At 44.3% G+C, this 23,724-nt stretch overlaps 1 protein-coding gene and 1 long non-coding RNA gene across 2 annotated transcripts; both read left to right on the forward strand.

The window, feature by feature from the left end:
- Positions 1 to 1,371: 1,371 nt before the first annotated feature.
- LOC148849891 (uncharacterized) lies at positions 1,372 to 4,800 on the forward strand. Its single transcript, XM_088947632.1, has 4 exons — positions 1,372 to 1,694; positions 2,316 to 2,418; positions 3,990 to 4,151; positions 4,363 to 4,800. Exons 1-4 carry the CDS (start codon positions 1,411 to 1,413, stop codon positions 4,525 to 4,527), a joined length of 714 nt encoding a protein of 237 aa, XP_088803758.1. The 5' UTR covers positions 1,372 to 1,410; the 3' UTR covers positions 4,528 to 4,800.
- A 16,151-nt stretch (positions 4,801 to 20,951) lies between these two features.
- Positions 20,952 to 22,777, forward strand: LOC148849892 (uncharacterized). The gene is made up of 3 exons (XR_016099482.1): positions 20,952 to 21,686; positions 21,894 to 21,945; positions 22,037 to 22,777. It is a non-coding gene; the product is annotated as an uncharacterized LOC148849892 (long non-coding RNA).
- The last annotated feature ends 947 nt before the right edge of the window (positions 22,778 to 23,724 follow it).

Below are 23,724 nucleotides of genomic sequence, written 5' to 3' on the forward strand. Positions count from 1 at the left end.
TTATTTTGGGTTTTACTTTATTCTGTTTCATGGCTTAATTTACTTCATTTGTACTGCAATCAAACAAAATTAGTTAAAATTTGAAACAAAAATAAGTTAAAATTTACATTCAAATCATTTGCACGGCCATAATTTTCCATCAGTGCAAATTTATTCACATTGCAACCAAACACAGCCTTATAAACAATTATTTTCATATCCAAAAGATATGATACTATATACTGGATACGCCACATGTCAATACTTTGAAGTTTGAACATTGAGGTTAAAGTAGGGTCTCTGCATTGTATGAACTGGTGGGACCTGCATGCATCCTTGCCGTGAATCTAGATCTGCTCCTCACTAAAGGCATCTCAGAAGAACCTCATAGCCCTATCCCACCGTGTATTAAAAAGTAGAAACATTACCCGCACTTTGTATTGTTATTTATGGGAGATGTTTTCAATACAGGTGGGATGGGGCTGTGAGGTCCTTGTGAGATGCGCTCCCTGACCCACTCCATTAAAGCATTAATTAAGACATTAACCGACTAATCCACTAGGGTAGTAACTAGTAGTAGTAAGGCTTGGCGTGTAGCATCTCGCACCGAATCAAGAATCTTGACATGATAAGCTCATCGTTGATCGAACGGTTCAGACAAAAATAAGATATTTTTTCAATAATTTTTTGAGATTTTAAGAGGGAAAAGTTGGTCAATGGGGATCAGGGAAATCGTTCTTTCTTTTAATTTATGTGAAGATGAGGAAAATTTTCTGTACAACAGATTTTTTAAAATCATTTTAAGGAACCAATTTCAGATAAGGGAAAACAACAACTTAGTACTTGCAAGTAGAACCCCCACGTTTATGTTCAACAATGAACATTCCAAAAGGATCAAAACACACACATGTGACACTATCACACTATTATGGTACACACACATACCCCAACGGTCAAACCGGAAAACAAATCACTCGGTGTTTTTCACTTTTCAGCTTCCAGCTTCACACTGACCAAGTGACCAGTCCACCGACCGCTTAGAAGTGGTATTCTTGTAAATATATTGCCAAACGAGGTTTTGAAATGAAAGGTGCCTTTTCGGCTTTACCATCCGTAGGATCTTCAATGGATCCAACTGTTTCAATTCCCTTGGGCCCCACCGCTCTTTCCTCCTCATGCTTCTCGTTCAGCCCTTTTACCTCTGGCCCTAAGGATGCTATACCTAGTTTGCAACCAAAGCTCCAAAACTCGAGCAGGTACGATTTGGCGTCATTCAGGGGTATTTACGTCATTAAATGCTGGAAGAGGACAATACAGTTGGGGCACATTGGTCTCTCCGTGGGAGTGGAGTATCCTAGAATTTCTATTGTTTCGTTCTATATAAACGAGAGATGCTTCTTGTTAAAGCAACGGGGAAGCACTGGGAGAAACATGGAAGTTGAGAAACGGAAGCAGATAGTGTCAATGTTAATTTCAATTTCAGTCTTCGTCTGCATCATGTCAGTATGGAAGGTGGTGGATTGCCAGCTCCCGATTCCCGCCAAGTTTGATGGATTCGTCTACAAGGGTCGAGGAGTTCACGACGATGCAATCCTCATTGAAGCTTTCCTCGACCCGGTCTGCCCGGTCAGCAGGGAGTCTTGGCCCCCCCTGAAGCAGGCTTTCGACCACTACGGTCATCGCCTTTCGCTCATTATTCACATCTTCCAATTGCCGTCAGTATTCTCTCTTTTTAATTTTTATCTTTGCTTTGCCTCTTTCGTAAATTCAACCGTTCGAAACCAGATTATATCTTACGGCATTTGCTTGATTATCTATGTCTATGTGAATATCTCATCAGATTTTCTTGCGCTTTCAACAAATTTGAGTATTGCTACTTTACTTTTTTACTTCTTCCATCTTGTTCTCTTCTCTATACGAGTATTTACTCTGATTTTTTAGATTTTATACGAGGTTAAAGCTGTTTGCTCTTTACTTGTTGCTGAAGATGGTCAATGGGTTTTCTTCACAGCATGTGTGTCGTGTGGACTATGGAAAAGCAAAATAATCATAACGTTTATTTTTATTTTACACCCATTCAAATTTATTGCATGAATTCGGGTATTTTGAACAGAATAATTGAGTTATTTTGAGTTGAGTTGAGTTGAGTTGTGTTTAGGATTATGAGATTTTCTAATGTTGTTTACTCTTTGTGTTATAGAATAGACTTTTCAATGTTTCCTTTCTGATCTGATGTCCGTTCCTAGTTCCTACCATGCAACATGGCCTATTTTTTAAATGATATATTTTTCTCTTCATTGAAATAAATGTGACGAATTTCCATGTGGAAATTGCAGTTACCATGACAGTTCTTTCTCTGCTAGCCGTGCACTACATATTGTAAATAGAGTGAATGCATCAGTCACATACGAAGCGTTGGAGACGTTGTTCCAGAATCAGGTTGGTGATTTTTTTTTTAAATAAAGTTAATTATGTGTAGCAGCCATCTTAAATAACCAATTTTATGAAGCTTTTTCATTTTCGCTGTTGTAGTTCACTATCATACTGACTCCATATCTGACATGTTTTTGCATAAGATTGTAAAAGCTATTTAAATTTTCTTTTCCATATACTTTGATTCATGTATTCCTTTTTTAAGTAGTCTAATAAATTCAACTTGATGGTTAAGATGATGTAAACTAGATTCTGAAAATCCCCTTTCAGAGGCCTGATGGCCGTTGGTAAAACATCATTACACACCTCTGAATTCTGCAAATTCCTCTTAAATTCTCAGAGGTGATATCCCTCTAAATATCTCTATTCTCTAAAGCCCAGAATGACTGAATTTAGTAGGCACATCAAAGTAAGCGCGTTAAACGAGCATTTGATAAATATTTGACAACTGTCAAAAGTGGGTATTGATTTTTTTTCAAGGGTAGGGTGAGGGTATTTTAAGGGATACATGTCAAAAAAATTTTCAAGTGCTTATTGAACGTGCTTACAACATCATCCCTACCTCATCCGGACCCCTAAATTCTAGGGGTGCAACCTGGGTGGGCCCAACCCTAACGCAGACTGGCGTAACCCGCATTTTTGCTGGGCATTGGGCTTATAAATTCATGCTTTTAATTTTTTGGTTTGGACTTAGGAATTATTTTGTATGTATTTGTGTATTTGTACTCCTTCCAAGTTCCAAACTAAGCCTCAGTGAAACTTTGACAAGTATAAAAGTAAAACCTGGTGTTTGCTTATCTCAGGAATATTTAATTTATTTTTCCTATATTATCTCTTTCTATTCCTATTTTTCCTCTCATACTTATATATACCATCTATTCTTTTTTTTTTCATTTTCTTTATTTAAATCTATAGTAGCATTTCCTATTACGATTAGATTTCTATATACTGTTACACACCGAGTTCTATATGTATTTCCTTTCTGTCAAAACTGAAACAAAACTTAAAAAATTTTCTACAAAATTTAGAGCATTGAATCCCTAGTGTCATAAAAAAAGTGCGAATGATGTGGCTGTTATAATTTGCCTCCAGATGTATCTTGATGGTAACTGAAGATTAAACATGGATTTAACTATAGAGGAGGGCCCAATGAAGGTAGAGGCTTTGGTTTTCTTTGACAGCACTAGAGTGAACTTTCTTTTTTCAACCCAGTATTTTCTTTTTTCAATTGATCCAAAATTGTTGGACATGCATTAATTGGATTGTTTTTTTATCTTATATAAGTCTGGTATTCCACCACTGTCAACCCTGTGTGAACAATTTGGAAAATACAGAGTGAAGTAGAACCATCCAAGTTTACCACATAAACAATTAGGCATCATTATCATTTTCCATAAAAATGAAATATGGTTTCTGATCATTGAAATTCAAAGGTTCACACTGGTTCTATGCATATAGAATGCAGGCATTAAAAAGGAGAGATTTTACAATTAAGAAACCTTTGGAAGTCTAAACAGTCTGTATGAATTTCTTGAGTTCATGAATACTGAACTTGGTGAATATGGATCTTTTAACAGGAGAAGTTTTATAATAAAGAAGTCTATAAGAAGTCTAAACAATCTACTGATCATCTTATTGCGAAGCTAGTGGCAAAAGTTCTTGGAAACAACTCGTTATCTGTAATCGAATCTGGGTTTGAGGACAAGCAAACAGAGCTCGCTGCAAGGTTTTCCTTCAAAGTAAGATCTTGAACTTTACTTTCAGTAGATCACTAATTGGTCTCACCCTACCCACAGACCACATGATAAACAATCTGAGTGTCTGACCATGCCAGCTAATGAGAACCAGTTTCATTGTAATCTGAAGTACATATCATTTGCTTTTCATTAACTTTTCAGTTTCATATTTTTATCATTTTAGTCATTTTAAATATAAGCTTTTGTTTTGCAGTATGGATGTTCAAGAGGGGTGATAGTGACACCTTCTTTCTTTGTTAATGGGTTTCAATTGCCTAACGCTGGCTCAGCTGTTGATTTTGAAGGATGGAGGAACATCATTGATCCACTAGTTGAAGTACGGGGCCAGAGGGAGGATATTCCTCGTTACTTTCAATGAAGGGTACCCCTTTGTTGTAGGATTTTCATGAAGGATAAGTATAAATAGTTTCAATTAGATCATCACTAATAGTGTCCATGTGAATGATACAACTAGAGTATAGGCTAATGTTAGTTGCTTATTGCTAGGCAGTTTATCAACTTTTTGCACTTTGAGTTTCAGGACTTGGTTCTAATGGAAGTAGAGTTAATTTGTACAAGTCTACAAAAGCTCATAGAACATTGTACATTGGAGAAAGCTTATGAAAGTTTTTGGCTATCCAGTAGCTTAGTATGTTTTTATTGTATTCACTTGATGACCTAGTGCCATTACATGGGGGTCCTGGCATTCTTACTGATTGTATGTGTAATTATGTATTACTCATTTTCCTATTCACTTTTAAGCCTCAAAGCACAAATCCTAAACTTTGGCTTAAAAAGCACAAATACAAACATTAATGCATATATACATATTGTTAAGAACTAAGAAAGAGAAGAGACAAATATTGAGGAGAAAAGAAATTATCTTCTTCAAACTGAGAACAACATTGGCTATTTAAATAGCCTTACATAACAAACTGAACAAGAATTAAGCAATCCATGTCTAACAACTCCTAGAAACATGGTAAGACTAAAACAAACAAATAATGACACCCTTAAGAATAGGGATTTATTGGACTAGGCAGTAACAAACCAACTCAACATTTCCTCCCTTAAACTGAATGCCATAAGCATCAGTTTATGTCATTTTCAGAACAAACTCCTAATGATGCTCGCAGCTTCAAAAAAACATCTAACTTGAGTGACTTTGTCATTATATCAGCTAATTGATCTTGTGTTCTGCAATAAACTTATTCCACAGTACCAGCCTTTGTGAGCTCTCGAAGGAAATGAAAACGCACATCTATATGCTTACTACAACCATGCATTACTGGATTTTTCGAAAGCTTGATTGCAGAACTACTATCACAATTAATAATAGTTGTCTTGCCTTGATTCAGACCCAATTTTTCCAGCACTCTTTTCAGCCATACTGTTTGGCAAGCACACGAAGCTGCAGTGATAAATTCAGCCTCAGTGGTAGATAGACTTACTACTGGTTGCTTTTTTGACAGCCAAGATATTGCTCCTGAACTCAATAAAAATACATAACCTGAAGTGTTTTTTCTATCTTCCAAATCTCCAGCATAATCACTATCTGTGTAAGCAATAAGTTCATTGTTTCCTCCCTTCTTATAGAAGATTCCAAAGTCAAGTGTTCCCTTCAAATATCTCAGCACCCTTTTTGCCACTTGTAAATGAAGCTCAGTAGGATTCTCCATATACCTACTTATAAGACCAACTACGAACATCACATCTGGTCGAGTAGTAGTTAGATACATGAGACTACCCACCATCTGTTTAAAGTGAGTCTTGTCTACCTTAACTCCACCTGCATTTTTCACCAGCTTACAACTTGGAACAATAGGATTGTGAACTTGAATTGCTTCTATCCATTCCAAACCTTTGCAGCACCTCTGACGCATAAATTTTCTGATTAATAAACACACCATTTGATTTCTGCAACACTTCGAGACCAAGAAAATACCTCATTTTGCCAAGATCAGTCATGTCGAACTCATGCTTCATGGAATCTTTAAATTCTGAGACCATCGATTCATCATTTCCAGTAAAGATGAGATCATCAACATACAGACTGATAATCAAAACTTTACCTTCTGTTCCACAAAAACCTCTTCTTTTAACTCACCGTAGAGAAACGTAGACTTTACGTCTAGCTGATAGATAGCCCATCCTCTTTGAGCTGCAAGAGCCACCACCAAACGAATTGTTTCCATACGTGTCACGGGTGCAAATACTTCTGTATAATCTACTCCATACTGCTGAGAATATCCCTTCACTACAAGCCTCGCCTTGTACATGTCTACTTCTCCATTTTCATTAAATTTTGTTTTATAAACCCACTTCACTCCAACTTTCTTTCCGCATTCAGGTAACTCCTTTAATTCCCATGTGCCATTCCTCTTTATTGCTTCCATTTCTGCATCCATGGATTTCCTCCATTTCTCGCTTTTTACAACATCTTCAAAGCGAATAGGATCAGCAGTTACAAACATGGCCAGTTGAGTTTCATTGTCTTCTTCAGAGAGTCCTTCTCCTGTTTCATAGTCTCGCATCCAAACTGGTGGTCTCCTATTCTTTCCTTCATTCGAGCTAGGTGAACTTTCGACCAAAGAATCAAGGAAAAGATTCTCCTCTTCTTCTACATTAGCATCAATATCATACTCACTTCTCTCTTCATTGTCATAAAAAATAGCCGCCGCCTCCTCTCGATCACCCCATTCCAAATCGCACCCAATTGCTTCTTCATACTTCTTGTCCCAATCCCAGCTCTTGTCTTCTTTGAACACAATATCCCTACTTATTATGAACCTTTGGGAAGTAGGATCATAAAGTCGGTAAGCATTTGATTCCTCACTAACTCCCAGCAAAACACAACTCAAGCTTTTATCATCTAATTTTGTTCTTTTACTATCATGTACATGAACATGAGAGATACAGCCAAAAACTCTGAAATACGCAACTGAATGTTTGATTCCACTCCAAGATTCTTCTGGAGTCTTATTTCTTACGGCGAATGTTGGACTTTGATTCAAGATATGCACCGTCCAAATGGCTGCTTCGGGGAAGAAGGTTTTGGGAATTTTCTTTTCTGAAAGCATATTACGTACCATATTCATAATGGTTTTGTTCTTTTGTTCCGCGACTCCATTTTGTTGCGGCATGTATGCGGCTGTCAACTGTCTTTGTATACTATTTACATCACAAAAGTTATTGAATTCTTGTGACGTAAACTCTCCTCCTCGATCAAAAAGAAAACCCATGTTTTTCTATTAAAATCATATGTAAAGGTGAGTAAATACCTTTTCTTGCTGTTGGAGATGGGCTTGATCGATCCACAAATATCAGCATGTACTAACTAGAGAATTTGTGAAGCTCTCCAGGTGCTCTTCTTTGGAAATGAATCTCTTTGTTGCTTTCCTGTCAAACAATCCTTGCATAGCCTTGAAGGAGACTTAAGTTGAGGTAAATCATTTACCATTTTCTTTTGCCGAAGAGTTTTTAATCCCATAAAACTCAAGTGTCCATATCTACAATGCCAAAGCTGCACCAAATCCTCAATGATTGTGTTGAAACAAGCAGATTTTAAAGGCTGAGATATAGCATGTAGAACAAACATTCTATTTACAGACATCTTCATATCCATGATCAAGCCTCTCTCATGATGAAACACCTTACACCTTCCATGTTGACAGAATAGAAGGCCCTTTTCTTGCAATTGCCCAATGCTCAACAGTTTGTTCTTCAACTCCGGTACATAGAATACTCCTATGATAATATGTGCTGTTTCATTCACCTGCAGCTTGACGTTACCCTTTCCCATTACAACCATGCTTGAGTTGTTGCTTAGCTTCACTGAATATCTGAAATTCTCATTCAGATTTGAGAAGTATTCTTTCTTCCCACACATATGATTGTTGCATCCAGAGTCAAGGAACCACAAATCTTCGTTGTTGGCTTTGTTCATATCCACGTGTGCCATCAACAACATCTCTTCTTTGAGTTTCTGCATAATTGGCCTCCTTCTCCTTGCTTGAACATTCCCATTGAAAATGCCTAAGTTTGTGATAGTTGTAACATTCCACTTTGGTTTTGTCGAAGTTTTGTCTGCCTCTTCCCCGTCCTCTTCCTCTAGAACTTCCATGGCCTCGACCCCTTCCTCCTGATTGATCCCCGCGAGTGATCTTCAAAGCATGTTCTTCTTCAACATGAGCACTCATACGTTGTCCATGCACAAGCTAGCTGCTTTGCAACTCATCAATGGTTAAGGTGTCTATATCCCTAGACTCCTCAATGGAACATACAACATAATCAAATTTGGGAGTCATAGATCTCAAAATCTTTTCAACAACAACATCTCCTTTGTTCTCATCATTTGCTTTCATCTTATTGGCTATGGTAAGAGTCCAAGCAAAATACTCGTTCATCGATTCTCCTGCCTTCATGTGGAGAATTTCAAATTCCTTCCGAAGTGCTTGCAACTGTGCATGCTTGACTCGAGTCGTTCCTTGATATTTTGTGATGTAGCGCAATTCGATCACTCCTAACCGGTGCTCGCGTGTCTCTTGAGAGGTACCTGAGATGAGAGGAAAGAGGAAGAACTCTCGAGGGGTTTCCTAGCGGGAACGCTCCGATGCTTAAGTTAGTATTGAATGCAAGAAGCGAAAAGAGAACGAAGGCTAAGAGTGCAGGTTAAGCAGGTGATTCGAAGATACCTTGTTCCATGAGAATAAGCCCCTTATAATTGAATTCCGTCACTTCATGCCCTTTGACCTTTGATAGGGCAGGTATGACCGCCACTGTCAGTCTGCCACAACCGTTACAAGCAGGGCTAAGGTGGCACGCGCAGGGCCATCGTGCAAGGTACGTGCTTGTCAGGTATGGGACGCCTTTCTAAGGGCGGCAGGCATGGCGAGGGGGACATGCCTGCTATCCACAGGTTTGTCGAGTACGGCAGTTGGGCAGGAAGCCCCCCTATGGTATACCGAACTGTTCCCCTGTGAATTACTCTGAACTGTGCTGTCCTTTAAGTGACGGGTTGCCTGTAGCCGGTTATGCCGAGCTAGCCGACCCGAGGTCTTTGTGCCTTGGGGCGTTTGGAGAAGAATCGATGCATTCTTGCTTGGGAGTGGCCCGGGTCCATTGGGAGGAGCTCGAGCCTCAAAAGGGGTTAGGGTGCCCTGAACTCGGGACCCCCTAAAGTGCCTTAACCCCGGGGAGGAGGTGTAGGCAAGGCGGCTTTCGGCGAGTGGTTGGCCTGCCGAGTTGCCGTGATGAACTCGGCGGGATTTCCCCTCCGAGTTATTCTCACGTCCGTTGCGCTGTCATGCTGTCACTGTTTGAGTAGGTCACGCCCACGTGTACCTGAACTACAAGGTCAAGCCAAATCACCCTCCATCAATTGCCCCCCACCCCTTGCGCTGGCGGCGGTGACCCAGCGTAGGGAGGTCATGATGTGCTGGGTGGATTTGGCATTGGTGTTTAAGCTGCTCGCACGTTCCGTCTAGCTGTACTGGTCTAATGCCTGGCTCGACCGAAAAGAGAATCGAGTGGCGTCTAGATTACGTGCGGACTTCACGCGACTTGGACTTCGCGGACGTAAAAAATGCGCTAAATCGTTTTCACCTTGAAGAACCCACGATTGCAGATATAAATAGGGAGTACCTTGGCCATTTTCTTCGCCACAAAGTTGTCATTGTTAGCGTTTGAGCTCGCGCCAGGGGTCTCTTAGTTCGGGTCCTCCATTTCATTTTTTTCTTCCAGTCCAGTTGCGTTTCTTTGGTGAGTCCTCCCGAGCTTCGGGTTATGGTGACCCTTCCCCGGCCCGACCTGCCCGCGAAGCACGGGCAGCTTCGGGTAAGTTGGCATTCACCTCCCATCGAGGTCGGGTGCCAGACCAGTTCGGTCCCTCTACTCTGACACTGGAGAGGCTTCGATACCTCATCCAGCAGTTCAACCTTCCTTCCGAGTACAGCTACAACCTTCCCACCGGTAACTTCCCCTGGGAACATGGTCCGAATGAGGTCGTGATTTTCAGGGAGCAGCTCGTCGGCGGGCTTCGTCTCCCTCTTCACCCCCTTATCCCTGAGGTGTTAAGGCGTTTCAATATCACGCTGGATCAGCTCCACCCCAACTCCATTCCGAATTTAGTGGGGACCATTTCTCTTTTCCATGAAAAGCGGTTCTCTTTGGGTGTGGACATACTCTGCTCCATACTGCTGATAAAAAAGAGTGCATCTAGCAGTCCCCCTGAGCACGGGCAGGTCTACTACTTATCTTCTTGCCCAAGTTTTAAGTTACTGCATAAGTTCCCGAGCAAGGTCCCGGCTTGGAAGCGGGACTACTTTGTGGTCCGGGCCAGCACAAGATGGCCCTTCCTTACCAACTGGAGGGTGGCTACCCAGGCGACCAGCATCGCCCTCAACCAGCAAACGTGGGAGGCCTTCCACTCGTGGGCTCAGGCTGAGCTCGATCGTCGGGAATACATCACCAAAGAGAAGCTTGCTCAGGCCGGTTTGAGCTCAGGTAGGTCTATTTCTGTCTTTTGGCTCTTTGTTTTTATCTTCTTGTCGCTTTTGGATTTACTGACGCCAACCTTGTTGTAGGCCCCATGGATGAAGAAAAGAGAATCACGACCACCCGGCTCCTTAACCAAATGAAGAGGAGGAAGAAGCAGACCACAAAGAAGGTCACCAAAACGGCTCGTGTGGAGTCACCGAGGGCTCCCTCCCCCGAACCCGATCATTCCCGGGCTCCTACCCCTGAGACCAGACTCAATAGTGTCCCTCCGGTAATAGATATGGAGGATGACTTTCCACCCCAAAGACCTAAGGCTGCGAGGGGGTTGGAGAACGAGCCAACAGGGGTTACTGCTGAGGCTCCGAGCTCAGCTAGGGCGGCTGCCGAGGCTACAGAGGGGTCGGCTCTGCATACTATAGATGCGGCGGTGTCTAGCTCGGGGACCGAAGAGGAGTCCATCTTGGATCCCGAGGTCAGCCTTAACCGAAGCAAGAGGGGTGTCATCAATGCAGAAGTCATGAGCTGGGCCGAACTCTCCTCGGGTCAGCTCGGAGGCCGCACGGCAACCCACATCATGGTGGTAAGTTCGTTTTTCTTTTTTGGCTGACTAGTTTCCTTCTGTTAGGTGAACACTGTTGTGCACGCCTTAACTTTCCAATCTGATAAACACCTGAGGTGCGCTTTTGTTGCTGAAGAGTCATCCCGCGTGGCCCATGCCAAGCTGAAGGCAACATAGGACAAGTTCCATCAATTGTAGAGTGTTGCCGCCGCCGAGAAAGATCTGAATGACACCCTGGCACTAGAGAGGGAGGAGTTGGCCCGGGAACGAGACAGGCTGAAGGCAGAGGTGAACGGGCTCCGAGTTGGTCAGGAAGCCCTAAAGCTCGAGGTGGAAAGTCTCAAAATGGCCCAGAAGGCTTCGCAGCTCGAGATGCAGGCCCTCAAGGGAACCAAGGAGGCCTTAGAGCACGAGGTGGAGTCTCTCAAGGCCGACGTCAAGTAGAAGATGGAAATCTTTCACGATGCTCTGGAATAGACCAGGGTTCAGTCCGTCGTTGACTACGTCAAGTCCTTGAGGTTCGACAACGTAATGTCAAAGGCCTACCGCAGGGGGTTCAAGCTTGGCCGATGGTGGATAAGTCATAACTACCCCGATCTGGATATAAGTGCTTTTACTTCTTTCAACATCACAGATAGCATGGCACGCTAGGCCGTAGATGACCCAGACTCTGAAGACGACGGCGGCAACGGGGAGGCTGACGCCACCGATCTGACTGATTCTTCTGAGAAAACCCCCGATGAAACCCCGAGTAAGGCCGATGAGCCTCCCAAGTAGTCAAGCGCTCATTGTATTCTGGGCCTGCGAGCTTGATTTCCCTCTCTTTTGTATTGAATGTATTTATGTAGTGTAATGGAGCCTATATAATGAAGAACATTTTTCATCAAATACTTGCGTAACTTTTTTTTTTACTTGCCGTAGCGGTTGTCTTACTCTGAATTGTTAGGCTACTAGGCTGATTACCCGAAGTGTGGGTTCCTCAACCATCGTGGTCCCGAACTGTATTCCGATACTTAGTAGGGGTAGCCTTGTTTACACCGAGGTGAGTGACATAGTAGGGTACATGCCCGACCTGTCTGCACCCGGGTTAAGTTGGCATTTGGTTGTCTCTTACGGGTTTAACTTGCCGCATGCCAGGACAGGCTATTCGTCACAGGGTTCCTAACCGAAATGCCTGTGCCTTAGGTTTTGCAAGCATTTAGTCTATGCCGATGAGAACTAGATATTGTATGCTGCTGAGGTCTTTTCTTTATCTTGGCGTTCTAGCCCTTAGGCTGGAGGAGTGGATCATGGCCCACTCTCGGAGTCTGCCCATGCCATAGAGGTGGCTAGGTCATGTTGTGCCGAGGTCATGTCAGCTCGGCGTTCCTTGCCCTTAGGCTCTGGGGGTGACTTATAGTCTATTTTTGAGGTTTGCCCGTGCCTCAAAGGCGACCGGGTCTTATTGTGTCGATGTCATGTTAGCTCGGCATTTTAGACCTTGGGCTTTGGGAGCGAATCGTGGCCTACTCGATTGCTACAGATAGTATTGTCTTAAGTTGACAATATTCCATGCCCGAGGTACTTGTTTTCCTTCGAGGGTCTCGAGCTCGTACGTTCATTCCCCGAGCACTCGCTTCACTTGTTAGGGACCTTCCCAGTTGGACTCGAGCTTGCTAGCGCCGGGCTCGGGTACCATAACTTTATGAAGGACCAGGTCAACGGCACGGAGGTTCTGCCTCTTAACCTTGGCTTTATAGTACCGAACTACTCTCTGTTGGTAGGCTGCGGTCCTGATGTACGCGAGGTCCCTTACTTCATTGAGTAGATCGAGGTTGGTGCGTAGCTCATCTTCGTTCGTTTGATCATTGTATGCTTCTAGTCGTAGCGTAGGCACTTCGATCTCTGTAGGGATTACTGCTTCGGTGCCGTAGGTGAGATTGAAGGGTGTTTCTCCCGTAGCGGTCTTCTCCGTGGTCCAGTATGCCCATAGAACACTGGGTAGTTCGTCTGCCCACAATCCTTTAGCTCGGTCCAACCGTGCCGTTAATCCACGGAGGATGGCTCTGTTCGTTACTCCTGCCTGACCGTTTGCCTGAGGGTGTGCGACTGAAGTAAAGTTCTGTCGGATTCCCATGTCTTGGCACAAGTCTTGGAATTTGATGTCTTCGAACTGTTTGCTATTGTCGGAAATCCATACCCGAGGTAATCCGAAGCGGCACACAATGTTCTTCCAAAAGAAGTTTTGAACATTTCAGGTTGTGATTGTCGCGAGGGGTTCAACTTCTGCCAACTTGGTGAAATAGTCCACTACCACTACTAAGAACTTCCTTCCACCCGTCGCTGGCGGGAATGGCCCGAGTAGATCGATCCCCCATTGTGCAAAGGGCCACAGACTGGTGAGATACTTGAGGTCGACAGCGGGTTGGTGGTGAATATTGGCTTGTCTCTGGCATTTGTCACATTTTCTAACGAGTTGGATGGCATCTGCCTTCATTGTTGGCCAATAATACCCTTATCGAAGCGCTTTCTGGGCGAGAGCTCTGCCCCCCAAGTGCCCGCCGCACAACCCCTCATGAGTGTCGCGGAGTACGAGTTTGGCTTCGACAGGCCGCAAGCAACGCAGTTAGGGGAGCATGTAGGATCTTCTGTACACCCGCTTGTCTACCATAACGTATTTGGCTGCCTAGCGCTGCACCCTTCTGGCTGCATTGCGATCTGCAGGGAGGGTCTCGTGTAGCAAGAAGCTCGAGAGCGGTTCGATCCAGCTCGGCTCTGCTTGAACGACGGGAGCGACCTCCTCTGTCCCCCTGAGAATTCTAGGCTGAGACAGGTCCTCTATGTACATGGTTCTCATGGTGATGTCATTAGTGTTGGCTAACTTGGATAGGGCGTTGCCCTCAGCGTTCTCCGACCTAGGGATCTGTCTGATGAAGTGTGACTGGAAGTCGAGCATAGCCTCTCTAACCTTGGTCAAATAGGCAATCGTGGTTGGCTTGTGAGCTTCATACTCGCCGGTGACCTGGTTAACCACAAGCTGGGAGTCGTTGCAGATAACAATGTGCTTTGCTTTTACTTCTCTGGCTAGGGCTAGTCCAGCTATCAACATCTCGTACTCTGCTTCATTGTTAGACGCTGCGAACTCGAAGCGTAGCGCGTATTCCAGTTTTGTGCCGCTTGGACCGTGTAGAACTATTCCGGCTCCGCTGCCCTGTTGGTTCGATGAGCCATCTACGTGAAGGATCCAGGGCTCCTCATCCGAGATGGGAGCCTCGTGCTCAACCGGCTTGGGAACTTCGGAGCTGAATGTACATTCGACTATAAAATCTGCTAAAGCTTGGGCTTTAATGGCAGTTCGTGGCTTGTACTGGAGGTCGTACTCGCTGAGCTCAACGGCCCACTTCATCAACCGACTAGAGACCTCGGGCGTAAGCAATACTTGCCTCAGAGGTTTGTCGGTGAGAATGATAACAGTATGAGCTTGAAAGTACGGGCGGAGCTTCCGAGTTGCGATTATCAGTGCGTATGCTAGCTTTTCCATCTCTGGGTATCTCGTTTCTGCTCCCTGCAATACTTTACTAACATAATAGATGGGTTGTTGGACCCGATCTACTTCCTTTATTAGTATCGAACTGACCACTTCGTCGCTCGCCGAGAGGTACAGTTCTAAGACATCGCCCTCCTCAGGCCAAGTTAAGGTCGGCACAATAACAAGGTATTTCTTGAGCTCGTCGAACGCGAGCTGGCAATCTTGGGTCCATTCGAACCCTCTGCTCTTAATTGCCTTAAAGAATGGTAGACAGCGGTCCACCGATTTAGACATGAAGCGGCTTAGGGTGGCTATGCGGCCATTCAACCTCTGAACCTCCTTCAACTTCCGGGGAGGTCTCATGTCTAAAAAGGCCTTAATTTTATCCAGGTTGGCTTTGATGCCGCGTCGGTTAACGATGTATCCTAAGAACTTGCCCGAGGTCAGACCAAACATACACTTGTTTGGGTTCAGTCTCATATTAAACTTACGCATAATTTCAAAAGTAGAATGCAGATCTTGTATTAGTTCATGTGAGAATTGAGTTTTGACGACCATGTCGTCTACATAGCATTCTACTTTCTGCCGATTAACGGCGCAAACAATTTATTTACAAACCTTTGAAAGGTTGCCCCTGCATTTTTCAACCCGAAGGGCATAACCTTGTAACACTATAGGCCGAACTCCGTGATGAAGGCAGTCTTTTCTTCGTCCGCTGGGTCCATCTTGATTTGGTTATAGCCCGAATAAGCATCCAAGAAACTTACAACTCGTGCCTTGAGGTCACGTCCACCAAGTGGTCAATTTTGGGGAGCGGGAAGCAGTCTTTTCGGCAAGCCTAGTTCAGGTCGGTGTAGTCGACGCACATGTGCCCCTTGCCGTTGGTCTTCTTTACCAGAACGGGGTTGGCTACCCAGCTCGGGTAGTGGACTTCTCTTATGAAGTCCGCTGCAAAGAGCTTTTCGACCTCCTCGTCGACAGCTTTCCACCGCTCCAGGGCTAGGTTGCGTTTCTTCTGTCTAACAGGCCTAACTACAGGATCAGTGTTCAGCTTGTGAGTTATGAGTTTGGGGTCTATATCGGGCATCTCTGCCTCGTACCGTGCAAAAATATCTAAATTTTGAAGTAAGAAAATGACCAGTTTTGATCGTAGGGGTTCCTGGACGGAAGCACCGATCTGAAGCGTTCGAGCTGGGTCCGCTGTTGAGGTCGGAACCGCGACTATTTCTTCTGTTGGTGTGGCTCGTTCTTCGTCTTGCTCCATAGGCTGCTCCAGCTCGAGGTCATTGGCTACCTTGGTTTTTCCCTTCAGGACGGTGACGTAGCACTTACGGGATTCGAGTTGGTCACCCCATACTACCCCCACACCGAAGTCTGCTGGAAACTTCATAGCCAAATGGTAAGTGGAGACCACTGTCCGTAGGACATGGGTGATTGGCCGACCTATTATGGCATTGTAGGGGGAGGGGGTCGCGACCACCAGGAAGTCATGCTTGAATCTAACCACACAGGGCCACATGCCAACTTCCACGGGTACTATCCGCTAAAGCTTACTAAAGGAGTGTCTGCAGGCTTCAGGTCGCCTCTCTACAACTGGAGGTGGTCAAACGCAGCTTTGAAGAGGATGTCGGTTGAGCTACCTGACCTCGAAGTCATTGATTCTTAGCTTTATTACGAGCGCGTCATCGTGGGGTAGTGGACCCCTCGCACATCATCTTCTGTGAAGAAAATTGGTTCTTCTGTTCTCGGCCGCTTTGGGGGGTTCTGCTCCTCCCGGGTGGCCTCACGAACCGACGTCTGAGCTGCCACTGAAGTGCAACCCGCAACGATCGATCCTCCCACTATCATGTGGACGGTTCCCCGAACTGGCCTCTCCTCCGGAGGCTGCCTCTGCGGTTGCTCGCCCGGCCTGCTGCTGGACTCGGGGGCATCCTTACCGTGCTCCCCTTGCTGACCTATTTTATTACTATTATTATTATTTTGTACAAAGTTTCTTAGATATCCATGACGGATGAGCTTCTCTATTTCGTCGCGGAGGATTTTATAACTCTCGGTACTGTGACCGTGGTCTTTGTGGAAACTGCAATACAAATTCTTATTTCTTTCATTGGAATGATCTCTCAGATGGGGTGGCCACTTCACATACGGGGCATTCTTGATCGCCATCAGGATTTTAGCCTGTTTCGCGTTCAGTGGGGTGTAATCAGCTTGGTCCGCTACAGGAGGTCGGAAAAACTTACCCAGCTTTGCCCCCCGAGCTGTGTCCTTTTTCTTTCGGTTGTCCCCTTGACTGGAAAGCTCTCCTTCCCTTTTTTCTTTTTTCGGGCGTGCCCTCGCCCTTTTGGTTGATCTCCTCTTCGGTGGCTATGAACCTGCCTGCAAGCTTTAGGAACTCGGTTATGGTCGCCGGTTGGTTGACGACCATGTGCCATTTAAACTCTTTGTGCGCCACACCCTTCTTAGCTGATGCAAGGCGTACGGCGGGGTCCAGGCGCGGTATCTGCATACAGGCATTGTTGAACCACTTGATATAGCTTCGGATGGATTCTCCCTCTCTCTATACTATGCTAAGGAGACTTTCTTCAGTTCGCAGACACCGCTTGCTAGTAACGAAGTGGGACATGAAGGTTTGTGCGAACTGCGCCCAACTTCTTATCGACCCAGGTGCCAAGTTCCGGTACCACATACGGGCTGCTCCCCTAAAAGTAGTGGAGAAGGCCACACACATGCACGACTCACTAGCTCGCACCAGGTGCATTTGTAACTGAAAGGCATCTACGTGATCATTTGAGTCAAACGACCCGTCATACTTGTCAAGAGGGGGGAGCTTGAAGTTTTTAGGCATTGGGACTGCCAGGAGCTTGGGAGATAGGGGAGACTGGACTAAAAGGAGGGGTGCCTTGGCTTCCCCCGAACTTATCTCTTCTTTGCCTATGAGCTCGGGCAAATCGCGGGTGGCAGATGGCGAGCTCGGTGGCGGCATCTCTGCTTCTTGGCAGGCTTGGTGTTGGTGCTGCTCACTTCCGTGCTGTCAGGGATGGTGTGTGCCGGAAGTAGCTCAAGTAGCTGGTGCCGACTGCGGATAGAGGGATCCTGCTTGGAGTTTGCAGGCAGGATCTCGAATCGGTTCTCTAGGAACGAGGTATCAGGCTTCGAGGACTAAGGAGATGGGCTCCTGGTGAGTTGGGGTCCTCCCGACCTGACTACCCGCGGCGAGGCCGGAGTGGCTGTTCTTCTGCGTTTGCTGCGGGAGGAGGCCTGGCTCCTATGAGGGTTCTGGGGGGCCTTGGTGAGAAAGGTAATGCTCCTGGCGGCGAGACCTAGCTTGCTGTGGGGCTGGGTGCCAAGGGGGGAGCTGCGACTACTGATGCTGAGGTTGGGGCAGTTGAGGGAATTGCTGCTGATACTGGTACTAGGAGACCTGGTGTAGCACGTGCTTTTGATAGATTTGAAAATGTTGAAACGGTTGCATTTGAGCTTGCATGGTCCGCATGCACTGCACCAAATCTTCCAGCTGGTTCAGGCTGGTCGCTGGGGGCACAATCGAGGGTTCAATGAAGGTTGTTCCGACTGTGGTAGGGAGCAGAGCAACGACGGGTGCCCCCGCAAGAAGCATGTTCAAACTAGGGATCTCGTCCGCTGAAAGGGGGACGGTGAACTATCCGATGCAGACAGTAGGAAGTTGGGGTTGTTCCCTAGAGTTATTCATCTCCGTGCTTTGTCTGACGTTGCTGGAGGAAGCCATGAGCATTGGATTGTTTCGAGGAAGAAAAGAACTCAGAAATTTAGAGAGAAAGGCTTTTTGAAGTGTTTCCCATAGACGGCGCCAATGATGTAGCGCAATCTTGTCACTCCTAACTGGCACTCGCGTGGCTCCTGAGAGGTACTTGAGACGAGGGGTAAGAGGAAGAACTCCCGGGGGGTTTCCCGGCGGGAACGCTCTGATGCTTAAGTTAGTATTGAGTGCAAGAAGCGAAAGGAGAACGAAGGCTAAGAGTGCAGGTTACGCAGGTGATTCGAAGATACCTTGTTCCTTGAGAATAAGCCCCTTATAACTGAATTCCGTCACTTCAGGCCCTCTGACCTCTGACAGGGCAGGTATAGCCGCCACTGTCAGTCTACCACAGCCGTTACAGGCAGGGCTGAGGTGGCACACATGGGGCCGTCGTGCAAGGTACGTGCCTGTCACATGTGGAACGCCTTTCTAAGGGCGACAGGCGCGATGAGGGGGACATGCCTGCTGTCCATAGGTTTGTCGGGTACGACGATTGGGCAAGAAGCCCCCCTATGGTATACCGAACTGTTCCCCTGCAAATTACCCTGAACTGGGCTGTCCTTTAAGTGACGGGCTGCCTGTAGCCGGTTATGCCGAGCTAGCCGACCCGAGGTCTTTGTACCTCGAGGCGTCTAGAGAAGAATTGGTGTGTTCTTGCTTGGGAGTGGCCCGGGGTTCATTGGGAGGAGCTTGGGCCTCAAAAGGGGTCAGGGTGCCCCGAACTCGGGACCCCCTGAAGTGCCTTAACCCCGGGGAGGAGGTGCGGGCAAGGCAGCTTTCGGCGAGTGGTTTGCCTGCCGAGTTGTCGTGTCGAACTCGGCGGGATTTCCCCTCCAAGTTATGCTCACGTCCGTTGCGCTGTCATGCTGAGTCATTGTTTGAGTAGGGTCACGCCCATGTGTACCTGAACTACAAGGTCGGGCCAAATCACCCTCCATCATTTTGTTTCGTGAACTCCCATTTGTTCTTTGTTGTATCCTTGTTAAGGATCGTTTCCAGGATTGAATGATCTAATGCTTGAAATAGATAGTTTTTCGCCTTCAAATCTTTCAGCTTCTGATCTTCAATGTTCCTTCTCTGTGCATCTGTGAGAATAACACCTTCTGTTGCTGCAGGAATTCCATTCTCTATTAAGCCCCAATATTCCTTTGAACACAAGAAGTTCTCCATGAGCATTGCCCAATGATCATAATGTCCATCGAATTGCGGGATTGCTGGTTGCACAAATGAACTTTTTGTCATCATGCTTTTGAAGACTGTTGCTTCAAACTTTAATCAGGCCCCTTGGAGCTCTGATACCAAATGTTAAGAACTAAGAAAGAGAAGAGACAGATATTGAGGAAAATATAAATTATCGTCTTCAAACTGAGAACAACATTGGCTATTCAAATAGCCTTACATAACGAACTGAACAAGAATTAAGCAACCCATGTCTAACAACTCCTAGAAACATGGTAAGACTAAAACAAACAAATAATGACACCCTTAAGAATAAAGATTTATTGGACTAGACATTAACAAACCAACTCAACACATATATGGTACATATACATTGAGAAGTACGTTTTAAGCACAAATCGTGGAGCTTATCCAAAAATGCAACCAGCAACCTTGACAACTTATATATATATATATATATATATATATATATATATATAATAAAATGGAATGTAAGCTATTTTTATATGTTTTTACTAGGATACGCTCCTAGACAAAACCATGTATGACTGAAAAATCAATGTGCCTATGCCCCATGAATGTACATGTCAGATATGGGCACACAGAGGCCCAAACCAAGCCCATATTACCCCTAACACAAAACTTTAAATTGTCATATGTGCATGACTCACAATTAGTCAAGCTAGCATAAAGTCAGGTTTACGGTCTTCGGCCGTTTGGCATCAATTCATGGTGAAAGTGAGGGACATTCACATCAAATGGAGCCTCTCAGGCTGGGCGAAAACAGACAAATTCAGACTGTGTAAAGTTTGTGGTTCTGGACCATGGAGGATTAAATCCAACATCTCTCACATATTGCCTGTTTGGCCCAATGGGTCTACAAATACATTTTCATCCAAGCCTGGACGTCAATCATACCTGCAGCACATGGTTTTCAAAACCGGACTGGACCGGACAGTCAGACCGGAAATACTGGGATCCGGTCACATTTCTCTTTAAAACTGGATTTTCTCAAAAAAAAAACATTGATCTTGATCAGCAAACCGCTGAACCGGGTGATCAACCGTTCGAACGGTTTTGACCTTTTTTATGCCACATGGGCATGGCACTGGATGGTAGTTTGTGATTTGGAAAATGAAAACAAGTTGTCAATTGATAAACAAAGGTAGATTTTAGTTTTGATGTTGTCATAGATTGAATGTCTCAGTAGCCTAAGCCCGATGCCCAGCCAGGTCAGCAATGGCCAGGCCCATTACCAATAGAGAGCAGCTCATGCCTCAGAGTGCTGTTGCATTTGCACCCCCGTCAAAACTTGGCTCGGGGCCTCGGGCTTTGTCCTGGTCCAGCCATTAGCATCGCTACTCAATACCAAATCATCTTCTTTAACTTGGCCCGACTGAGTTTATATAGTTCAAACCACGTTCTGTTCTGGTTTATCAAACTTCTACCCTATAAGGCCGGAGTGAAATTAAATTGAAGGGGGGAAAATAAGTTGATAAAATAGAGGTACTTAAGTGGACCAAATGATTTGTAGGGAAGGTAAGAGAGTTAATAGTAGAGCATTGAGGGATATTCAGATCCCAAGTCCCACCCCAGCCGATGTCCAAGCTCACCCACACAATTACTTCTTCTCCCCTACTCAACCGGAGCCTAAGATTCAATGCTCCATCACTAGTTGCTAACTTACCATTTTTTGGGTTCCTTTTCCTGTTTCTTCTTCAATTATGTGGCTGGTTTTTTTTTTCTAAGACAATTTAGTTTCACTTCTCACCACTTGAATTTGGAAATATAAATAAGAGGGATCAAATTACTCAGAGATCAACAATTAATTGTGATGGAAAGGACATAATAACAGATGAAAATGCAACGTTTCGCAGTGAAAAGCAACCTCGTTGATTCGAGCTCCGATAACAAGAAGCTAAAGCTTGTAACTGGAGAACAACCGCTCTGTCCTAAGCCTCGAAGGCTGGGAGATGCTGTGCCGGAGCTTCTCAAGCCTCCTATATGTCATAAACACAGGTAAGGAGGTCCCTCCCTCAATTTAATAATCTTTCTTTTTTAGCTGGAGATGTGGGTTTCAAATTCAGCAACCACCCACGACTAGTATTCGATAGATGGTCTCTGTAAAATTAAAAGATTTTGTCGTTTTTCGTCCAAGAAAAAACAAAAAGGAAACTAAAAGCAATTTAGTTAATTAATTAATTTGATTTTGTTGTGTGAAATTAGCCAATCCAATGGTGAAGGGAGAAGCGAATTTCTCAACATGATTGCTTCCAAGGTGAGAGTTGGGATGCAGAGGCTGTTAATTTCCATCAAATGAAGGTTGTATGGTTTTACTTTTATAGCAAAAGAAGTTAATTTCGATGCAGAATAACGATGGACAAGAATCCACGTGCACCGGATGCTCTCTATCGTGTTACTGTGGATCTCCTCCGACTAGAACCGGCAACCCATTGGTTCATGATGTTCAATTCATCCATCAGGTGGAGCTGCTCTCACCATTGATGCGAACAAAGCTATCTGACAGGTTCGGGCTCAGCTCTGCGTCTCCGATTTGAGCCGGGCTCCAAAGTTGGAACGAGAGGGCATCTGTAGAAACAGATATTCAAATGGTGGTTTCTAAAACAAAACCATTCGGACGGATTTTGTAGGGTTTATAGTATGTATCCTGCCTGCTCTAATTTTCTGCCTCTGCTTGTACATATTGTAAGAGAGTCGGTGTTCCTTGTACAGTTTTTGTTGATCAGACATTCAGACCAAGCTCTGCATGTACTGATTTGAGGAGACGGGTGGTGTATGACTGTGTGTACCATGGGACTATGTGATACCACAGCTATTTGGGGTCTTTGGAGGTCCAGATTGGATCAACAACTGACGTGTTTATTCTTGATTACGAGGGGTGGAGTGGATGTGGATTGTGGACCTAGAATTTGGTTTTCTGGCCATAAATTGACCATTTTCATTTTGGAGCCCACATCCTCACGCTTGTCACCCAATAACCAAGTAATTGCCCCTAAAATGATAATAACGGATAGGCCCAATGTAGATTTTTTATTTTCACTGTATAGTTATAAATATTCAAAATATCAAAATCCCGCACTTTTCAGTAATGTCTGCCCATTAATTATAATCAATTTCGAATTGGCACTCACCCAAAATGTATTTTGAATTTAAAAATTTTGACCTTGGGTTAAACCATAACTAAATACGGAAATCTCTCTTCTTTTATATATATATATATATATATATATATATATATATATATATATATATATATATATATATATATATATAACTAAATACTCAAAGTTGCCCCTTCTCAAACTTCATAAACCCATCCTTGCAACCAAACTCTTAAAAGAACTCTTCACTCTTAATCGAAGCTTGCTAAGTTGCTGGAACAATTACACTGCCTGATTTTGCTACGTTTGGTGAAAATTTTTAATATTCTTTGAACATTTAAAGAATAGTAAAGGGTAAAAACATCTTTTCATTGATTATGTTAAATTTAACGGCATCTTATTCCAATATTTCTATGGGGAGATTTAAGTATTTACCATAAACCCCAGGGAAGTTTAGGACAAGTTTGGGAGTGTTTATTTAAAAAATAAGTGTTTAAAAATAAAATCTTATTCTAATAAGCATTTATGAGTGTTTAGTGAAAAATACTTATTTTAAACAGAGTATAGGCATTTTAAAATGATGTGGGCCCTGTTTGATAACACTTTAAAAAGTACTTCTTTTAAGACATGGAACTATACATTAAGTGGTTTTTAAGTGAGGTCTTTGAAAAGTAACTTCAATTTATTTTTTTTTAAGTAATTCTTAACTCAAAAAGAAAGGGATGAACCAATCCCTGATTTTTTTTTATAATGCCTAAAATACCTTGCAAGGGTTATACCCCTTCCTCCATTTAGTCGAACCTCAAACCCTAGCAGCAACACACCAGTTATAGGTCCACGAGCAACGATCATTACCCATGTCATGGCAGATCAAGCTTTTTCCACTTTCTTCTTTCTCCTTTCTTCCTTCTTCTTCTCTTATTCAATGGGTTCTT

Source organism: Nelumbo lutea, chromosome 5 (assembly GCF_056320005.1).
Source record: "Nelumbo lutea isolate HS-2025 chromosome 5, American lotus-T2T, whole genome shotgun sequence".
Lineage (NCBI taxonomy): Eukaryota > Viridiplantae > Streptophyta > Magnoliopsida > Proteales > Nelumbonaceae > Nelumbo > Nelumbo lutea.